This window comes from Galleria mellonella, unplaced genomic scaffold (genome assembly GCF_026898425.1).
Source record: "Galleria mellonella isolate WM207_F2 unplaced genomic scaffold, CSIRO_AGI_GalMel_v1 utg37, whole genome shotgun sequence".
Classification (NCBI taxonomy): Eukaryota; Metazoa; Arthropoda; class Insecta; order Lepidoptera; family Pyralidae; genus Galleria; species Galleria mellonella.
In genome coordinates, this window is record NW_026442087.1 from 2231063 (window position 1) to 2251836 (window position 20774).

Consider the following 20774-nt stretch of genomic DNA (forward strand, 5'->3'; position numbering starts at 1 on the left):
GAAAAATAGAGGGCAAAAGAGGAAGAGGAAGACCGAGGAATAACTACATGGGACAGATAAAGGAAACACTAGGTGTCATGTCGTATAGGGAGATCAAGGATATGGCCTGGGATAGAGCTGACTGGAAGAAGATGCATGAATTAGTTGCACCCATAAGAGAAAACTCTTAAATGAAAAAAAAAAAGAAGAAAAGAAAATATTATTACATATGTAGTTAAAAATTATTTGACAGATTAAAGTAGGTTAAATACTAGGCATATAACTTTTTTCGTGTTGATTGTTGGCAAAGATTAATAGTTTTAAATGAAAAGACCTGTCTGCGTCGATATGTTACTGCTCTTAGGTTTAAACGTACAAACGGACAAGCTGTTTGTTTTACATACAATATTTATGGCACCAATTAGAGGCTCGCTTATTAACTGGCGGATGAATTTATGCTACAAAATAACGGCTTTCACGCACTTTATTTATTTTGATAGCAGCTTAGTGACTCACTATATATATACCGAAAGGATGCTGGGATGACTCGCCTTTAAGAGGATGTTGTTTCATGGATTAGTTCACGGGAAGTTTAGAATTATGAGATCAGTATCGAGTCAGTCGGTTGCTAAAATTAAATAAATAAATAAATATTACAATGTGATAAACGTGTGCTGCGAAACAAGAGTTTATTTGTATATTAGAATGATTTACTAAAGAATATATATATATATATATATATATATATATATATATATATATATATATATATATATATATATATATATATATATATATATATATATATATATATATATATATATATATATATATATAATACATAAATAAAACAAAAGAAAAATACATAAAAGAAGTAACATAAGTGTTTATTTTGTACGTGTGTCACAGTAACACAAAATGGTCACAACATAGTTCATTGATTTGCCCTCAAAGGAGCAAAACGCTGATATCCTATTGTGGCCAAAACCAGCCTGGATGGGGGGAGAAGGGATTATTAGTAATGGGGATTAGTAGCTCCATTGCTAGCAATATACGCTGTCAGGATGACCTCCTCGTAGTTCACCCTGGAAACCATCGTGATTGATTTATTGTTAGATTCGTCACGATGGGCTAGCTGACCTGTTTCATCCTTACCTATCATCCCTCACTGGTGCCCCGCCAGTGTATACCGATAGCGCAGGTGGGGTTACCATACCATTATCATCCATTAAAAAAAAGTCAGCCAGGAAATTCCTTGAAAAAAAATATCAATACTATAACTAAATATAAAAAATAAAATCGTAACTGGTTGCTGTCTGTACATGGAAGATATACAAGAAAAACTATTATAGATGGGCTTTATGAACGCAATAGAACACTTAACAATGGTTTTTAAGCGAAGCAAATAAAAGCATGAGCAAATAGCCTGTCTAAGTTTCCTTTTATGATACTTAGAATAGCAAACAAGCTGACCTATCTGATGGGAAGTGGCAACAGAAACTCAGTAACATGAACAGCATCAGAAACATATCAGAATACAACGTGGTACCTTTTCCATGAGGTTGCTACCCTGAGCATTATGGTGTTATACCATGCAAGCATAGCTTCCATTCCAGCAGAAGTACTAGTTAGATTAAAGTACCAAAGCGGATGACAGCTGTAAAAAGTGTCTGATTGTATATAAAATATTTACTCCAAATTATAATGGCCATATACATTTATTACTCCGATACTCAAATATATTACGTAAAATTCCCAACTTAAAAAAAAAAAGTACAAAAAAACCAAAGCATTCGTTACACAGGATGACGTAAAAGGAAGTCGGAAGTGCTATAAACACCGCTGTTTACGACCGCCCCGCTGATAAGAAGCACCCTTTATAGTGCCATGATCTGATAGGGGCCTAAGTTATGTTGTGTATTCCTGGAGATTGTGACTTGCGTCCGGTACAGTTGACTTCGTGAGGTTAAACGGAGGAGGCAGTCACGGCCGGTACGTTATGATTAGCCCGAGGTTGTGACGTGATCTTTTCATTGTAACTCAAGATAAAATGATATTTTTTCCTACCACAGGGAATGGCAAACAAGCTGACATTACACCGTAAAGGAAAGTGGTAACCATATTTTTTTTTTATGGGTGAAAACGATACGGTTAACCCCGTCTGCGCTAACGGGATACGCTGGCGGAGCACCAGTGAAGGGTGATAGATGAGAATGAAAACAGGCCAGTTAGCCCATCATGATGAATTCAACAGGAATTGACCATGATAGTTTCCAGGGGGAACCGCGAGGAGGTCGACCTGGTTGGGTATATTGCTAGCAATGGGATTCTCAGTCTCCATTACTAACAATCCCTTTCCCCCCGGTAACCATTATTTAGGTATGTGCACGAATTGAAACAAAACACCATGGATTTCATAGAATGTACTATAGCCTTTACGATGTTTATGTATTAACATTTCTAAGAATTAGGGCATCACGCCTGTGTACCTGTAATTACCATACTTTTTTTTTATACCACGTAAATGGCAAATAGGTATACAGCTGCAACTTATGGACCCCTGCAACACTAAGAATGTTACATCAGCTTTACTGACGCTGAAGAAACCTTAATACAACTATTTTGAAGAACTCCGTACTGTAGTCTCTAGAGAAAACTTTGGCAGGGAGCTCTTTTCAAAGTATAAATGTTCGCGGGGGGAAAATCCTCTGAAACCCAACTGTACGTGACCATTTAGGTTCTAGTGTATGAGGATAAATTTCCTGTTGTTAGCGAGCGATGCCATTAGGGCATTAATATAATCTACTCTTTGTACCAAAACTTTTTTTTATGCAACTTACAATGGCAAACAAGCTGACGGCCCACCTGATGGAAAGTGGTAATTGTCGCCTATAGACATGAGCAGTACCATGGACATAACAGAGTATACTGTTTCGGCCATGATACCCCGCATGCATTGCCATTCCTGAGGACTCAGGTGTTATTCCTCTGTACCCAGTAAATTCACGCCATATCCCACCCTTCAAACCGAAACACAGCCATGCAAACACAACTGCTTCACGGTTAAAACACGAATGGGACAGAGGTATCGATCAATCGACTTTTGTACATAGCCCTGTAAGCATAGCCGAAACACGGGTGGTTCCATGTTTCTGTACAGCATCTTCCTCTGGTGGAATGGGCATTATGATGTATTAAATGGTATACATGATCCTATATTTTACATCTATAAATAACGATTACTACATTCTGTCAATTTTCTCTGCCTACTTCTTAATATATTCAACTTATAAACTAGAATTTGTATTGTAAGAGCCGATTAAGGGAGCTTATGGTGGAGGGATGGGTAGAAGCGTCCCTCTTAAAAAATCACCAAAAGCCAAACTGCGGTTGTTAACCCACCTACCAAGTGTGGCAGGGGGAAAGGGATTGTTAGCAATTTTCCCCAACCAGGTCGACCTCCTCGCGGTTCCCCCTGGAAACTATCATGGTTAATTCCTGATGAATTCATCATGATGGGCTAACTGGCCTGTTTTTATTCTCACCTATCAACCTCACTGGTGCTCCGCCAGCGTATCCCGTTAGCGCAGGTTTACCATACCATTTTCACTCATAAAAAAAACAAGTGTGGCAATTACTCCCAAAACCCCCCTTATGGGGAGACTAAGTGCAGCAGTAACGGCTGATACAACAATATTTTTTTTAGCAAAAGAACGTTTATTTCAGTATAATAAATATTATAAAACGACGTGGCAACGCGTCGAGCAATTATTTCAAGCAAAATGTAATGTCCACAACTAATCACGGCGCTTGTTTGTCAGTCCGTCCGTCCAGATGAAACGTCCACTTACGTCTTCATCTAATGGATTCCAACATTGTTAATGTTTACACAATGTAACTCACAATTTCACCGACGCCCGTTTGAAAACAGTATGTTTGGATTTTCTTTAATAAATATGTTTATTTTGTGCGAACACTGGTAATAGTTTATTTTTATCGTGTTGCCACTTTCATGTGTGGGTATTTTGGGATAAGCCTAGGGTTGGAAAAATAAATAGTAAAATGGACTTAAAGATTTTTTTTAATGGGCGATATTGGAATGGTAACCCCTCCTACGCTAACGGTATACGCTGGCGAGGCACGAGTGAGGGATGATAGGTAAATAATGAAAAAGCAGGTCAGTTAGCCCATCGTGACGAATTTCACTAGAATTAACCACGATGGTTTCCGGGGGGAACCGCGTGGAGGTCGACCTGATAGGGTGTATTGCTAGCAATGGGTCAGTTAGACCCCATTACTAACAGTCCCTGCGATTATTCTCAGAATCTGTTTTTTTGTAATTGATGAATTTTCACTGCACAACGACGATATATTATATGTGCCTTTTTGTATCTCCTTCTTTTACAATTCTACAAATAGTTATTAAGGTCTTTTTTTTTGATGGGTGAAAATGGAATGGTAACTCCGCTTGCGCTAACGGGATACGCTGGCGGAGAACCAGTGAAGGGTGATAGATGAGAATGAAAACAGGCCAGTTAGCCCATCACGATGAATTTACAAGCAATTAACCATGATAGTTTCCAGGGAGAACCGCGAGGAGGTCGACCTGGTTGGGCATATTGTTAGCAATGGGATTTTTAGTCTCCATCACTAACAATCCCTTTCCCCCCAGTTATTAAGGACTGTCATTGGAGTAATAATCATTAATAGAGACAAATGATTTCTTCATTTATCTCTTTAGATATTCAAATACTTCATGAAGATAACTAGATTTTAATGCGGTTTAATATTTTGATTTTCCTTATCTTTTTTTAATATTGAAGGCTCCCGCTATTGATCACGATCTCGCCTGATGGAAAGCGATGATTTGGTCTAAAATGGAGCTCGAGCGCTCACGAGTAGCCAGTTTACATTTGCCTTCAATTGGTCTAGATTATATTTGGATGGCAAAACATAACTTAAGCTTTTTTTTTTGTTTGAATACGCTAATCTAATAGAACTACCAGTCAGAGTTGAAAAAAACTTTGTACATTTGATAAACCATTTTTTCTTTACGATGGTTATAGGATTTAAAATACAGCTATTAGGCACGTGTGTAATATTATAGTGCTTGTAAGACAATGATTTATTTGTGATAAACAATTATTAATTATAACTAGTAAATTAGTACTGTCATACCTACTTGTACAACAATTAGTCCTTTACCCTAAGGTTGTCTTCAAAAGATTGCTCTCAGCAATAAGACCGCCTCACTGTACTTATACAATTTTATCGTTACATTTATTAATTGTCTTGTTTATTTTCTATATTGTATAATGCAAATAAAGTATTCTCATTCATTCATTATTGAAATAATTTATATTCTTCTAGTAATGCCATTCTCTTGCCTCTTGCATCTGATGTTTTTTTATACAACTTAGATTGGCAAACAAGCTGACAGCCCACCTGATGGAAAGTGGTACCGTAGACATGAGCAGTACCATGGATATAACAGAGTATACTGTTTCGCCCACGATACCCCCATGCGTTGCCATTCCTGAGGATGTTGCACTATTTCACCCTTCAGATTAGCATGTGTTACCATTTCATAACATAAATCGTTGATACCCATATACGTCTATCTAGTAGATACCAACAAAACCAGCTAATAACATCTATTCGATACTGTTCTAGTCCAATTTAGTAGTCGAACGTATCTGAACAATAAAACTTTATTTGATTTTGCTCTTACATAGTTTCATTTTAACTTCCAATAAATCTCGGACTTCACAAGAATATAAATGTTAATGTAAAATATTACCTTTTATCAAAGTAACATCAGCGGCGTATAAATATAAATAAAAATAAAGTGCCGTGTGTCAGTGGCCATACGTTAATCGGAGCCGACGACGCGTGCACCGTCAAAGTAGCGCGCGAGGAGCCAACGTTAATCACTCTTCCACTCGACTGTGCGATGCTTATCTGCTTATTGCCTTATACTGCCACTTCAGATAATATTGGCTTTGACTGTACCCGCCCCACTAGTCAGGAATCGTATCAGGCGATGAGTTAACACAGACATTATTAAAAGCCCTTGCTCCTTCAATGCCGTTAGCTCGTATAAATAAAAATGTCAGCTTGGACACACAATTTGTTACTCTGATTCTTTTTTCTTTTATCCAACTTTGGATTACAAGGTAGCTGACGGCTCGCCTGATGGGAAGTGATAATTATACCTTATAGCTATGAATCATTATACCAGCCTTTAACTGTCCACTGCTGAGGATAAGTTTTCCCATTGGGGATTTTGCCAGTAGTTTCCACGTCTGGTAGGCGATTCGGTAACCGCAGTTAGGCTTTAGAGGTGTTTTAAGAGATACGCTGTTGCCCATCCCTCGCCCTCCCTTACCTCTTACGATACCCACGGGAAAGGAAGAGGTGGCCTATTCTATGCCGGAAACACGGCAATACAGCCATGAGTAGTAATAAGGATATTACAGAAGAAACTATTAGGTCCAGGTACTTCTAACGGGTTTCTATACCTGAGCGTTAAGGCACTAATCAAAGAGTACTGAGGCAACCCTCAGTACTCTTTGATTAGTGCCATATTCCACTCTTTGGCTGCGCAAGTTCAGCTCTTTAACGGCAGTAACTCAGAGGACTTAGGTACCCATGTAATATGACTTTTCTATACTTGTACAATGTTCGTATCGGTTTGTCTAATTAGCCTATTCGTGCAGAAATCAGGCAGAACTGATTGGATGCATGCCAAAAAACTTAGCATAGTTTGGATCTTGTGCAAGTTCAAATAACTTTACTTTGTACAGTAACCTTCATATTTGTCTAAAGCTAACAAACAGCAAGGTTAGTAACAAAAAGTAGAAGAAGTAGTGGGTAGTCAGCATTCTAAGCTGAGACCACATTGCACCTTCCTTTCCCATACATCATCAGCATACAACAGGAGCATCAAGTGACAAAAAAGTGACAAAATATTATTGCGAATGTTAGTATGATAAGATTATTTTAATTTTTTCTTTAATAAGTTTTTATATTTGCACGCCCACAGTGTGGCAGAATAAGATTGGACTATTTTTCTTGTAAAGTAACACCTATAAAAATGTACCTTATTCCAGCAAATAAATGTTTTCAATTACAATTTCATCCCTCTTAAAACATCACCAAAGCCTAACTGCGGTTGCAAATTCGTCTACCAAGCGTGGCAACTATTGACAAAACCCCTCTTAAGGAGTCTTTGTTCAGTAGTGGATAGTTAACAGCTTATACGACTTTTTTACAACACACGGGGCAAACGAGCATGCGGCTCACCTGATGGTGACTACCGCCGCCCATGATCACTCATAACACCAACGGCATTGCAGGTGTGCTGCCGGCCTTTTAAAAAGGAATATGCTCTTTTCTTGAAGGTTATATTGTCGTATCGTGTCGTTGATTATGATGACTCATTCTTTGAAAGTTTAATAATGGGCAATAAGATATAAAAAGGTTCATCGTGGCTAACTGACCTATCGACGCAAAGCCTAAATTGCTAGAATCATTACTTGGTTTCTGTTATGCCAGTAAAAGGTTTGGAATTAGCTTTAAAAAATAAAAGATTCAAATTGTGTTTCGGTTTGAAGGGTGGGATACAGTAGTGAATTTACAGGGTATAGAGGAATAATTTTAGTTCTCAGGAATGGCAACGCATAGGGGGTATAATGGACGAAACAGTATAGATAGATATTTATTGTTTCCTCCAAAAGATCCAAAAGTATACTCTGTTATGTCCATGGTACTGCTCATGTCTATAGGCGACGGTTACCACTTTCCATCAGGTAGGTCGTCAGCTTGTTTGCCATTGTAAGTTGGATGAAAAATAAAAAAAAAACTTAACAATAGTTACAAAACGTTTAGCACACACCGTTTTACGTTAAATCACAATAAAGTTTCTATTATGGCTGGCATAATTCCACATAAAATGCGATTACAACGGTTTATTTAACGTCGCTCTTATCGCTTTATGGGCGAATTGTAGATGTTGGCCGGGTTTTATATTATACTTGTAATAGTGCAAGTGAACGAAGTCACGCGTTAACGATTGGAGCGAGTATATTCGTCATGCGGCTGGTGAGTACGAACTAATTCGTTCACGGTAAATCAGACGAAGCCCGAGGAGTTATTATTGTTCACAAGATCATATTTATATGAAGAAGACATTCAGTTTATATGGATCTCGAGTTCAGATAATTCTGCTTTTTTTTTTTTGGACATAAATCAATTCAACAAATCATATGACATAAGGACATGAAGGTAGGAAATAATTTAAAACGCTTTCTGTAATACACCTCTTAATAATTAGGCTACGGTAAACGCTTACCATCTCGGTGAAGGAGACCAGAGGGAGACTTTGTACAAAAGTCGATTGCTTGGATACCTCTGTCCCATTCGTGTTTCAACCGTGAAGCAGTTGTGTTTGCATGGTTGTGTTTCGATTTGAAGGGTGGGATATGTTGGTGAATTTATAGGGTACAGAGGAATAACACCTGAGTCTTCAGGAGTGGCAACGCACGGGCGAAACCATGGAAGAAATGGTATACTCTTTTAAGTCATGTCTATAAGCGACGGTTACCACTTTCCATCAGGTGGGCTGTCAGCTTGTTTGCCATTCTATAAAAAAATAGACTGTAGTTGCTTGCATCTTTACTATATTCCAATCACTACTAGAAACCTATCGAGATCGCCGATAAGCAAATTCGATGTCTAGTTTGTAGGTACCGTTGATATATCTCTCGGCGGGCACCATTTGTTTGAATATAAATAGTTTCAATTGATATTCAGTTTATAATACGTCGTGTTCCCAACAATCTATGACACTGTTAAGTGGACGTGATTATTTTCCTAGATTTAAAGGTATTTTTTAACCATCGTTGTTTCAGACAACGGTTAAACAACCGTTTGCAATAATATAGACATTATTTTATTTATACTCTGTTACGTCCATGGTGCTGCTCATGTCTACAGGCGACGGTTACCACTTTCCATCAGGTGGGCCGTCAGCTTGTTTGCCATTCATAGTTATATAAAAAAAAATTATAGTCACGAAAATGACAGACAAATTGAAAATCTCCTTTTGGAAGTTAATAAAAAAATTTAAACAATTTTCAAACTATATTTTAAATACACTATTGGAACTTAACGCGACGAAATATTTTTTTGCACAGGTAAATATTATATACCTACGTTGTATCAAATCCTGATAGTATATTTAAAATATATGTAAACATATAAATTTAAAATATGTATATATATAATAGTATATAAGTGTATATAATGAGTAGGGATATATATTTTACATTATTACATGTATCATATCTCTATATTACGAAATAATAGAATTTCATCGAGCCTCGGATCAAACTGTTTATAATTACTTCTCTCCATTCAAAGGTTGCCTGGAAGAGATCATTTTTAGCGATAAGACCGCCCATTGTTTTCTCATTGTGATTATTACTTGTAATTATTTATATTTATAATAAGTTTACTATTGTAATCTTTTGGAGGTAACAATAAAGAGTATCTATCTATCTATCTAAACAACGCGAAAGTTTAAAATTAACAAATTTTCAAACTAGTAATAAAACTACTAACAAATTAGTTAGACATGCCCGAATTTAAAAAGTGAGTAAAGCCGACGTAAATAATTAATCAATTTTCAAAAAGTTATCAATTCCACTTTATTTATTTTTTAAGACGTAATTAAAATTGATCAAAGCGTCTTAATTTATCATCATTTAAACCATTATTGATTGATAATAAATTAATCATTCCGCTTACTGCAATAGACGTAAATTTTAAATATCACAAACTGACCTTTGTTTGACCTTTAATATTTAAATATTTTTGCATCCGACACATAAATCACATTAACGATCCAATTATTAGCGAATTGTCGATTTTTTTTCTACAAACAAACAATTAGTAACTAAAAACTAAAATGTAATTTTTTGCCGACGGTCGCGGTGTCATGGCGGCGAGCGGCGAGATCAAAGCGGCGGTCCCTTTGAATGGCGGTTATCAGGAGCGGCACGTAAACGACGTCTGCTGGATGAGTGGTTAGGTGCAATTTCAATTCACTTTATGTTACTATGTTAACACCCATAAATAAACGTATAAAGGATTTTAAAGATTAAGAAAATGGGCTTTTTGAAGGTTGTAAAATAATAAAATGTAACGATACGGCGTCCTTTATTTCAATATCTGGTAGGTAATTAAACCAGTTTGCGTGGGTTTTTTAATGGGTGATAATGGTATGGTAACCCCGTCTGCGCTAACCAGTGAAGGGTGATAGATGAGAATGAAAACAGGCCAGCTAGCCCATCATGATGAATTCATTAAGAATTAACCATGATAGTTTCCAGGGGGAACCGCGAGGAGGTCGGCCTGGTTGGGTATATTGCTAACAATGGGATTCTCAGTCTCCATTACTAACAATCCCTTTTTCCCCGATGAAAGTAGATTAGCTAGCCCATCATGACGAATTCTACTAAAATTAATGGTAACCAGGATGGTTTTCAGAGGAAACCGCATGGTGGTCGACCTGTTAGTAAGCCGATTTTGGTATGAACCAAAACATGAAATTGTGTTCGAAAATTCGGAATTTTATTTGTGGTAGATCCCCAGGAACGAAAATAAAAAATAATACCGTGTTAAACAGTGAATGAATTATATAAAAATAAATTCGGACGTATTTTTGTCTTCATATCTGCTCTATCCATAATTTATTCCTAGAGTTATAACTAATTCAGCAATTACTGGCGAGCGTTATAAATTTCTGTCGACAATTTTCCGAACTGAAATATGGGTTAGTAAGGTAAATGAACTCTCGCGGGGGACTTGGGTATAATTCGATCAATTCTTAACTTGTTAGACAGTTGAAAGTGGATTAGATACTGAATAGTAGTCGCAATAAAGAAACTTATTGTGATCATAATGTTTTTAACAGTAATTTGCTATATTTTGCTCGCGATTTTGTTCGTGATCGGTATATGTAAATGTTTTAAGAGATCAATACACTAATAAAGTTTGTAAAAAGTTCTCAAAATCGGTTTAGAATTAAAGATGATTCGGTTTTTTCTATAATATCTGAGATCCTCAATATATAGTTCCATTAATGTATGTCCAGTCAGAACTAGCTTACTTCAGCACGCTCCCTTAATGCCGCTGGTGTTGTGGGTGATCATGGGCGGCGGTAGTCACTTACCATCAGGTGAGCCGCATGCTCGCTTGCCCACTGTGTTGTAAAAAAAAAAAACGCAGTACGGTTATTAAATAATATTATATACATCATTGATATACTTAGTAGTAGCCTACCGATATTGGAAGCGGCTCAGAAATATTTGGAGTCGGGTTAAATACCTTTATTATAATTTTGTGTTACCACACTAGGTTTATAATACTGATTTTGCTGTCGTAATGTTGTAATTATTTTTAATGAATAAATAAAAAACTATATTTTATTTGTCTGTAAAAACTAGGTATAGATAATATGTATGTCGATCCGATATCTGTATATTGGGTACCTCTGAACATTGATGCCGGATAACAGGTCGTCACCTATGTCAATATCGCTCATATCGGTCGGATATCTATTTTCGAATATGTTAAAAGTCTGTTATGCAATATTATTTTTTGGATAACAGATTTTCAACAAATTTTTCATAGACCAGTATATATATATATATATATATATATATATATATATATATATATATATATATATATATATATATATATATATATATAGAATCTAGAATCGGTTATAAACAAAAAAAAAAGTCGTTGAATAACTCAATCCGTTCCTTCCCAGCAATTAACACACCGACACCGGACACTTCAAACCTGTGATTTACGACCGTTACCAACAATATAAATTGTAAATTCATTGCAACGCGCGACATCTGTACAATAATCGTAAATAACTGAATTAAGAATACACACACGTAGGTGTCAACAAATGGTGGTTTTACCCGACTATTGCTCATAATATTTCAACGCTAGTAAATGTACTGCAACCCGTGATCTATGGCGACGGACAGACATATAAATTGCTCATAATTTATTATCGTGGAAGCCGAAGTGGACCTAATTACCGCGCGCGCTTGACTCATAGCCCAGAAAAAATATATACCCTTTGAGATAATCTACCGTGATAAATTACATAGCATGAATGTTGTAGTTATAATTGTCAACTAATTGTCTAAACAAATTGGCCCACTTTTAGTTAACTTTGATCTAAACCATGGGTTCTTTTTAACCGACTTTAAAACTCTGTTATGTCCATGGTACTGCTCATGTCTATAGGCGACAGTTACCACTCTCCATCAGGTGGGCCGCCAGCTTGTTTGCCATTCTAAGTTGAATAAAAAAAAAAAAAGAAAAGTTTCTCAATTCAATTGTATTTTTTTTATGTTTGTTACCTCATCCTAATAAGTTGTCAATTATAAACCGATTTGATTTTTTGTTTATCTCAAAGGTCATACTTACAGATTAGAAATTTATAGTTAAGTTTTAATTATTGATTTAAAAACTAAACTATTAAAATGAATTTGTCAAAATTTCGATGAGACTAATTTAAAAGTATATCTTTTCAAACAAAAAAAAAAAGAATTTTCCAAATCGGTCCATGCGTCTTCGAGTAATCGGGGAATGTATATACAAAATAATTTAAAAAATAAGATTCCCACGAATTAAAAACCTTTTTTTTAACTCTGTATAAAATTGATCGATATAGTACCGTGCTTCGATTAACACTTATGATAATCGAAGTGACACCGTTAATGATAATTTTCGTGGCTATTATTATATATGTATGATATATGTATATAATAATATGTCGTTACAACGACACCATTAAATTTGTCCTCGTGTGTCTAGACTAAACGAATTAACCGTGACGACAAGTTAATCGTCTTAAATTGATGTTACTGCTTTGTACTTTTAATGTTGTTTGCGCATACAAATGATATAATTAAAAAAAGAAACATATATTTCGCATAATTTGTACTTATATATATATATATATATATATATATATATATATATATATATATATATATATATATATATATATATATATATATATATATATATATATATATATATATATATATATATATATATATATATATATATATATATGAATAAATTTATTTGTTTATACAAAAAAAACATTTACTAACTGAACGTGTCGTGAGAATGCCTACCGAGAGGACTAGATCATTATAAGTGATTAAGTATTAACATAGTTTTAAGTACACTTACTAATAAAAATGGATCCAAGTTATCTAAAATAAGTAAAGGAAATTAAATAATACAAAATTTTAATCAACAAATTTGAATCTTTAAGAACAATTCTATTGTTATTCCATCCAATTGATTTTGTTAGAATTGAAAGGACTTTTTCCAGTAGTCATATAGTATCAGATTAGATACTATCATAAAGGACTTGATCGGTCTTGTAATTGTTTACGAAGTAATGTTTCGTAGACAGCTAAACAAAAATATTTTGATACTGTTTCGTTTCACAAGAACCGTTTCTCGACTTGTCCTACCTACATCATATGTTATTACAGCCTGAGGTTTCTTTTTTAATAGCACCTTTATTCATTATTATCCTCGTATCATTCTCAAATACATTTCTCGCATTCCAGAACACTTTTATACGAACTTTCCGGGGGGAAAGGGATTGAAATCACATATATATATATATATATATATATATATATATATATATATATATATATATATATATATATATATATATATATATATATATATATATACCCAACCAGTTTATCATTTACCTAACTCGCGGTTCCCCCGGAAACTATCATGATTAATTCCTGATGAATTCATCATGATGAAATTAAATAATACAAAATTTTATTTGAATCTTTAAGAACAATTCTGTTTTCATCCTCATCGATCACTTTTTCAGTGGTATCAGATTAGATACCCCGCCAGCGTATCCCATTAGCGCAGGCGGGGTTACCACTCCATTTTCATACAATAAAAAAAAAAAATACATTTCTCGTAAAAGCGTAAGGAAATGGCGAAACGTATGTAATTTCTGTAATTGTTGTAATCTGTTGTTGTAATTGTTGTGTGTAATTTCTTGTATGTAAATTCCCATCTTATACTAAATTATAAATAATTTTATTTTTTAAACTGCCATCAAGTATCTCTGCACATTCTAAAGGTTGACTGGTAGAGAATGCTTGTAGCATTAAGCTCGCCTTTTGTATCACATTTTATTGGTCAATAAAGTTTAAATAAATATAAATTGAAGTATAGTATGTAATAGTATGTATTTTTTTTTTTTAGTATCAATTCCATTTTGAGTAGTTTGGTTTTGGAACAGGTGTTGAAATTAAAAACGGTACATTGAAATTAAATATTTACGTATATTATTTCATTTTATGTCCTTTATAACAACATTATGTCAACAGGTATCAATTGCAGATAATTATGCAAGTGTAATTTTTTTTTTTAATTATATGCGAGTACGTTTCGCTCACATTTTATCTTTGTAATAACATTATTTAGCTTTCGAGTGTGTATGCTATGACAGTGATTTATTCGTTCACAACACATAATAAAGTGCCTGTTTTGCAAGAAATACTATGTTAATATCAAAACAAAAAAAAAAAAAATAACATTTACGAGATTCTACTAAGATCTTAACGGCTCGATTACGAAAAAAATGTAGCAATAGAGAATTAAAAAAAAAAAAAACAATGAGTAATTATTAAAGTTGCGGTAACATTTTCCTCTTGAAGGGCCCACTACGTGACAATTGTCGTTCAGTCATAAAATATAGCTCCTAATTATATATAAATTACATAGATATGTAATGCCGATGAATCCAAATAACGCGCGGTCAATAATATTCAGTTTAAAAAATACAAACACAGTTTAACAATCCATTCTAACTGCAACAACTTAAACATTATTTAAATTACAATCTATAGATTTGGTACATAAAAATTTCGTTAGACTAACTAGAAAATTAAAGTCCGCCGTGGCGGGCAAGCTTGAAGATGAGCTCACAGTATTCAGTGCACTAAATATTATTTACGAGAGATCACAGCTGTCGCGGCCCTACCGGGCTTACACGTCCGTCGATGATATGAGCCGACTAGAAATCCGGACTAAACTAACATATATTTACACTATCCGGTTCCGAAAGTCCTTTTGGCATGGGCGTTAGTTCTCGGCGCCCCCCTTCTTCTGTGCGTGGAGCGCCGACGGTCCTCAAGGGTGCAGTGGCCGTGGCCCGAATAACGGGTACGACGGGAAGTACGCTGCCAGCGATGGGTGCGGTGGCAGTGGGAACGGCAGCGGAGGTGACGACACTAAGTGAGACGGCTTACTGTACGGATGGAATCTTGGCGTCAGTGGGGACAAAGGCGGTGTCGGATATGTCCTTTGTAACAACGGATGCGTTGCGCTGAGCATAGATAAACTAGGACTAGATTCGCCACTCGCGGTATGAGATCTTAAATGTTGCAGTAACTCTTCCGAGGTCGCGAATCTTTTGCCACAGTAAGCCGAATCTCCTGCCATCCAACTGCATACAAAAGGCAGCTGTGAGGCTGCAGCCAGAGCAGCTAATTGAGCATGTGCATATGCAGCTGCAGCCGGATGCCCAGTTGGTAATGGGAAAGGCGTTTTGGCATGATCACATTGCGCGCACCCAGCGGGACACACTGCAGACTTGAGCAAATGTGAACTTAAAGAACAACCCGTACAATACGGATCTCTGCAAATGCCTAGATCGCTTCCTGGTGCTTTCATCCTTGCATAAGCAAGATATGGATTGAGCCCATTTTTGAGAGCATGATGTTGTGCAGCCATCAAACTACTGGTCATTAAGTCCATTGGAAGAGGAAATCCTGTAGGGGGTAATCCTCCAAGGAATGCCGATGATGTAACTGGTATGTTTGGTTTGAAAGTCGAATGTTCTTTGGTGTCGGCACTGGTTGATAGGGAGGTGGGTGTGAACGGTAACTTGGAGGCAGATGAACTGCTGGTAGAATCTGAATTCGACTTCAGCGGAACTGGCGAGTCTTGGAGTGGACTGGATCGTTCATCCGATTTTTCGGACGGAGTTTTTCTATGAGCCGGTGGTGGCGTCCTTTGTGATGACGAACTCTGATTACTTCCACATCGCGCTTGAACTGGAGTGGTTGACGCACTTCCTTTAGACGATATCGGGGTCTTTGAATGCGAATTGCCAACTGAAGCTCTATCTTCTGGCGTTCTAGTCTTTTCTCTCGCTGTTAGGCACGATTCGTAAGGCTTGAAGCTGGGTTTGTTGTCCGTCATGTGTATCACCGATTTCTCGTCGTACTTCTTGCTGGCTTTCTCCGCTGCAGAAATCAGCTTCGGGTTCGGAGAATCCGCGCCGATAGCACTGCAAGTCTGCGCTAGTAGCGCCAGCGGGCTCTTTTTCGCGTCGAGCTGCAACAAAGAGAGGTAGTTTATGAAATGAAACGTCGGGTCGAGGTTGCAAGTGACGGGTCCACAAAGGGACCGCGGGAGGGCATGGCGGGACGTGGGGGGCGTCCAATCACGCGGCCGACGCGCCATTATCCGCGCGTCTGGCAGCCGTCGGCCCCGCTTGACATTTCACTCGGCTCCCGCATGATGTAATCTCGCAGTGAAAAGGGCAATTTGTGCTGTTGAATTTGCGGCATGTTGTCACGTCGTGTTCATTACTGTAGAATTATAAACCTCTTTTTGATCCCGAAACATAATTAAGGTATAACAAGGTGATATTATTGTTAAATATTTTAATAAAGAATACATTTAATTTACTGCATTCGTCATATAGATATGTTCGATTCATCGTCTGAAAAAAATTGTTGTTTTTGTTTGCCGCTAATTTAATTAACAATTTTATGTAAAGAGCAATTTTTTATTATCTTAATTTATGTTAATTTATGTATTTTTGATTCGAATGTGTACATACATTGGTATTTCCGTCATGTAAATTTAATAGTGTAATAAATTTTAATAATGATGTCAGTTAATAAAATTTTTATGACGCGATATGGATTGAATTAATGTATTGGTTCTAATTTTAATTTGATATTTGGTTAATTTGTATAGTTATTAATACTTAACTAGGTAAATTATTAAGTAATAAAGTCAGATTATTATTTTATTTATTTAGGAGAAGAAGTAATTATAAAAATGGATTTAAACTGAAAGGAATAAAAACACAGAAAAGAAGCCAGAATGTGTACTAAAAGTATGTAAATTTAATTTAAAAGACATGCTCAAAGTTATATGCAAATTCTGTCGAGGAAAGCTCCTAAACATCTCCCAGTTCGTATGTATAATAGTGACTCATTTTGTAAGTAGTCTGACATAGCTTACATTAAATAAAATAGGAATCTAATAATTTTCGAAATAGGTGCAAATAGAAATATTTGACAGCTTGTTTTAAATCCAACAAGAATAGTTTGCCACCTCAGTGGTATAAAAAAAAAAAATAGTGAATGTTCTCTAATATGTAATTGTAAATGCATGCCATTTTCCCTTTCAAGTATGTTGATTGTTGTAATTAAACCCCATTTGTATGGGGATTTAAAGTTTTGTTTAACTAAGTTAAAGTAACTACTACAGTTTAATATTAATTTGATTTACTTTAGTTTTTTGCTTTTTAGAGATGTCGATTTTCTTTTAAAAAATATTTACAGATAGGCTAATTTGCATACATAGATATCTGTCGCGCCTGTCTCCCATTAGGGTAGGCAGAAACGATGGAATGTCAAATGGTTTGATTCAAAAAGACTTCTTTCACTACCTCCACATTCATCAATCTATTCCAATACGCTCCCCGGTTACGGGTAGGAGTGCTGTAGAATGTCCAAATTAAAGATTTGGCCCATCTTTAGCACATGGTCGATTTAGTCAACATACGTCCATTTAGGGCGGCTCCTACCGACATCTCCATGAATTTATTGTCATAATATTTATTTACTGTTTTTACTATAGAATATTTTAAATATTTGTATTTTAAGACATTTTGTATAAAATTGGCAATTGATAAAACTAACAGGTGCTAGTTACTGATGCCAAATATGTTGTATACTTTATCTAGTAGTTTTTATTTTTAGTGAGAATTATATATTTTTTTTTTTGTCAGACTTGATTATGCATTCAGCTGTTATTTATCCATCACAACTTACTCCAGCTAGTTTGTCTCTTTTTTAATCAATATCTATTATCAAAAACTATTATTTTTGAATATTTAGAGCTAGTTATGTAAAAAATACCCATGCGACATGAATATCCCAGGTAATGCAGGGTCTCTTTTTTGATACTTCGATATTTCGTTGTTTATATTCAATTTCATAGAGTTTTGTATATTACTTGTTTTTTTTTCTTTTTAACCAGTTTCGTTACATTAGATTTAGTCACAAGTTACAATTAAATATTTAAATTGTTAATGTTTTTGCCAATTACTTTATTTAGTGATGAAATATAAAAATAATACTGTGAATGTTTGTTTGTATTTTTTAATACTTCTAATCAATTATAGAAGAATTCATCTATCTACAATCACTGATTTAAACTGACATTTAAAGTAATAAAGTTTGAATCATTGACACCTCATCATTATCACCATTTCCCAAGAGACTACAGTATTGGGTTCTTCAAAAGGTAAGGGTCGGCAACGCGCGGTATTCTGGTATTGCAGGCGTTCATAACGGTAACCAGTTCGTCAGGTGGGCCGTATGCTTGTATATATATATATATTATATATTTTTATCAAATAGTTGTGGGTATTTATTGTAAAAGTGTTTTGTTTTTCTTCAAATACGTTTTTAGAAAACTACAAAATAGAAATTTTTAGTATTATATATATATATATATATATATATATATATATATATATATATATATATATTTAACGTCAATTATTAGTCATTTCTGATTTTGAATACTTTTCTTTAATTTTTATATTATTTGTTTAAATAAGAAACATAATTGTAGTTTATGATATTTCAAATAGTAATATTTTATTAATTTGATAGAAAGCCGAAAATATAGAAAAGTCGAGATCATTAAAATTTCTACATTTTTTTTGTCATTTTTAATGAAACATGTTTTTATTTAGTTAACCATTATACTGCCATTACATACGTAGCATTTGTTGATAATATAATATTGTATAATAATTGAATTACAATTTAATAAAAGATGGTTCAAGTACTACCGCCGGCGTTTCTAATATCGTATTTTTGTTATAATACTTTGTTTTAGTATATTTTTTTTGACAAGTTTTTACAATTCCCAATAAAAGATTTGCTTTGAAAGAAAATGACATTGATGAACGTTGAATTTTATATAATAACGTAACTGAAAAAAGATCTTTGCATCGTTAAACCTGTTGAGTTTAATCAATATTTATAATAAAAAAGAAAATGGCTAAGAATCAAAAATAAGTAAGATATAATTTTGAAGTTTTTTTCCGTGACACGAGTAAGAAAAGGCTATGAAAAGTAGTTTTTCTTTGTTACTCTGTTACGAAACAGTATTTTAATCTTTATGAAGTGTTCTATTCTTCTAACGTTAAATAGGCAATAGATTTAATTTTATTACATATTAGCATATCTTTGCATCCGTTAATTATCGTTAGTTTACGACATTGCTTGCATAAACCTTATAATCGTTCTAGTATAATTTCAAATATAATTTACGGCCCGTGTAGGTAGTAGGATAATCTACAATTCAAAGTAAATTAACCACAGTTTACGACGCTTTAATTATACCTTCAATAATAGTGGAATAACTCGATTTAATTGCCACTCAAGTTCTTTTCATTAATAAAAAAAAAAAAACTATATAATTGAAAGAAGATTGATGGATGTTTTACACGAAATGCTAAGAACAATTCTGAAATCTTTGATGAAATGTCGACATTTATAAATGACATTATAAATTTTGGTCGTCCCTTATTATTTTTCAAGTAACAAAAAATTTGTTGCCAACGTACTGGCAGCTTTTAAGATAATTTTACATTTAACATTTGAATTTCGAATTCCGTTTTATATTTTGTTTTTAAATTCCTTAAAAAGAACAAATGTTAAATAAGATAATGTTTAATAAATTGCATCCAGATTTATTTATATAAATCTTTCTTTTTTAATTTGTTTATATTCTGCTTCAGTTTATTTAAAAAATGTTATCTCTACATTCTTAATTTAAACGTTGGATAAATAAGCAAAACCTACCGTTGTCGGCAGCGGTGACAGGTAATCCGGCCTCAAATATTGATTGCTTGACGTGAGCATGTTGCTCCACAATCCTTGATCCTTTTCCAGCTTAACAATTATCCACACACAGCACAACACAAAATTTTTATTCGTCAGCACGTCATCCCATTCACAAGACACTGGTCACGGAGCAGACAGCTCGTACACGTGTATGACGCGCGGCTGTCGGCGGTCGACTGACTTTCGTGACGAGCCGTCCCCCCCTCCCTAACACCTTGTCACTCGTCGCCGCGCCATTTTTGCATTTTGTGTACTTTGCGGGAGCTTTGCTGTCTTATCCCCACCGCTGTTTGACACCCCGTTTGTCGCGTTCCGTCTCGCTCGCACTCGAGAAAAATTACTAAGCGGTTCCTTTGAACGAGTTCTGATGAAAGGATTATATAAAATATGCATCGCGCTCTTATAGGCGTCGACTGAGATGCATACGTTTGAGAGCGAATGATTTTAGTTCGATATTGTCGTTGCGTGGGT

At 35.0% G+C, this 20774-nt stretch overlaps 1 protein-coding gene across 1 annotated transcript; it reads right to left on the bottom strand.

Moving 5' to 3' along the window:
- Positions 1-14397: 14397 nt before the first annotated feature.
- On the bottom strand, positions 14398-20539 carry LOC113515444 (zinc finger protein Elbow). Its single transcript, XM_026899652.3, has 2 exons — positions 20262-20539; positions 14398-16476 (listed from the first exon to the last, which is right to left on the bottom strand). Exons 1-2 carry the CDS (start codon positions 20319-20321, stop codon positions 15268-15270), a joined length of 1269 nt encoding a protein of 422 aa, XP_026755453.1. The 5' UTR covers positions 20322-20539; the 3' UTR covers positions 14398-15267.
- Between the last annotated feature and the right edge of the window lie 235 nt (positions 20540-20774).

Excerpts from the sequence above, each read along its gene's own strand:
- LOC113515444 (XM_026899652.3), bottom strand. The coding sequence starts at position 20,321 with ATGCTCACGTCAAGCAATCAATATTTGAGGCCGGATTACCTGTCACCG. Across the intron at positions 16,477-20,261 it reads TGTCACCGCTGCCGACAACG|CTCGACGCGAAAAAGAGCCC; the intron begins GTAGGTTTTGCT and ends TCTTTGTTGCAG.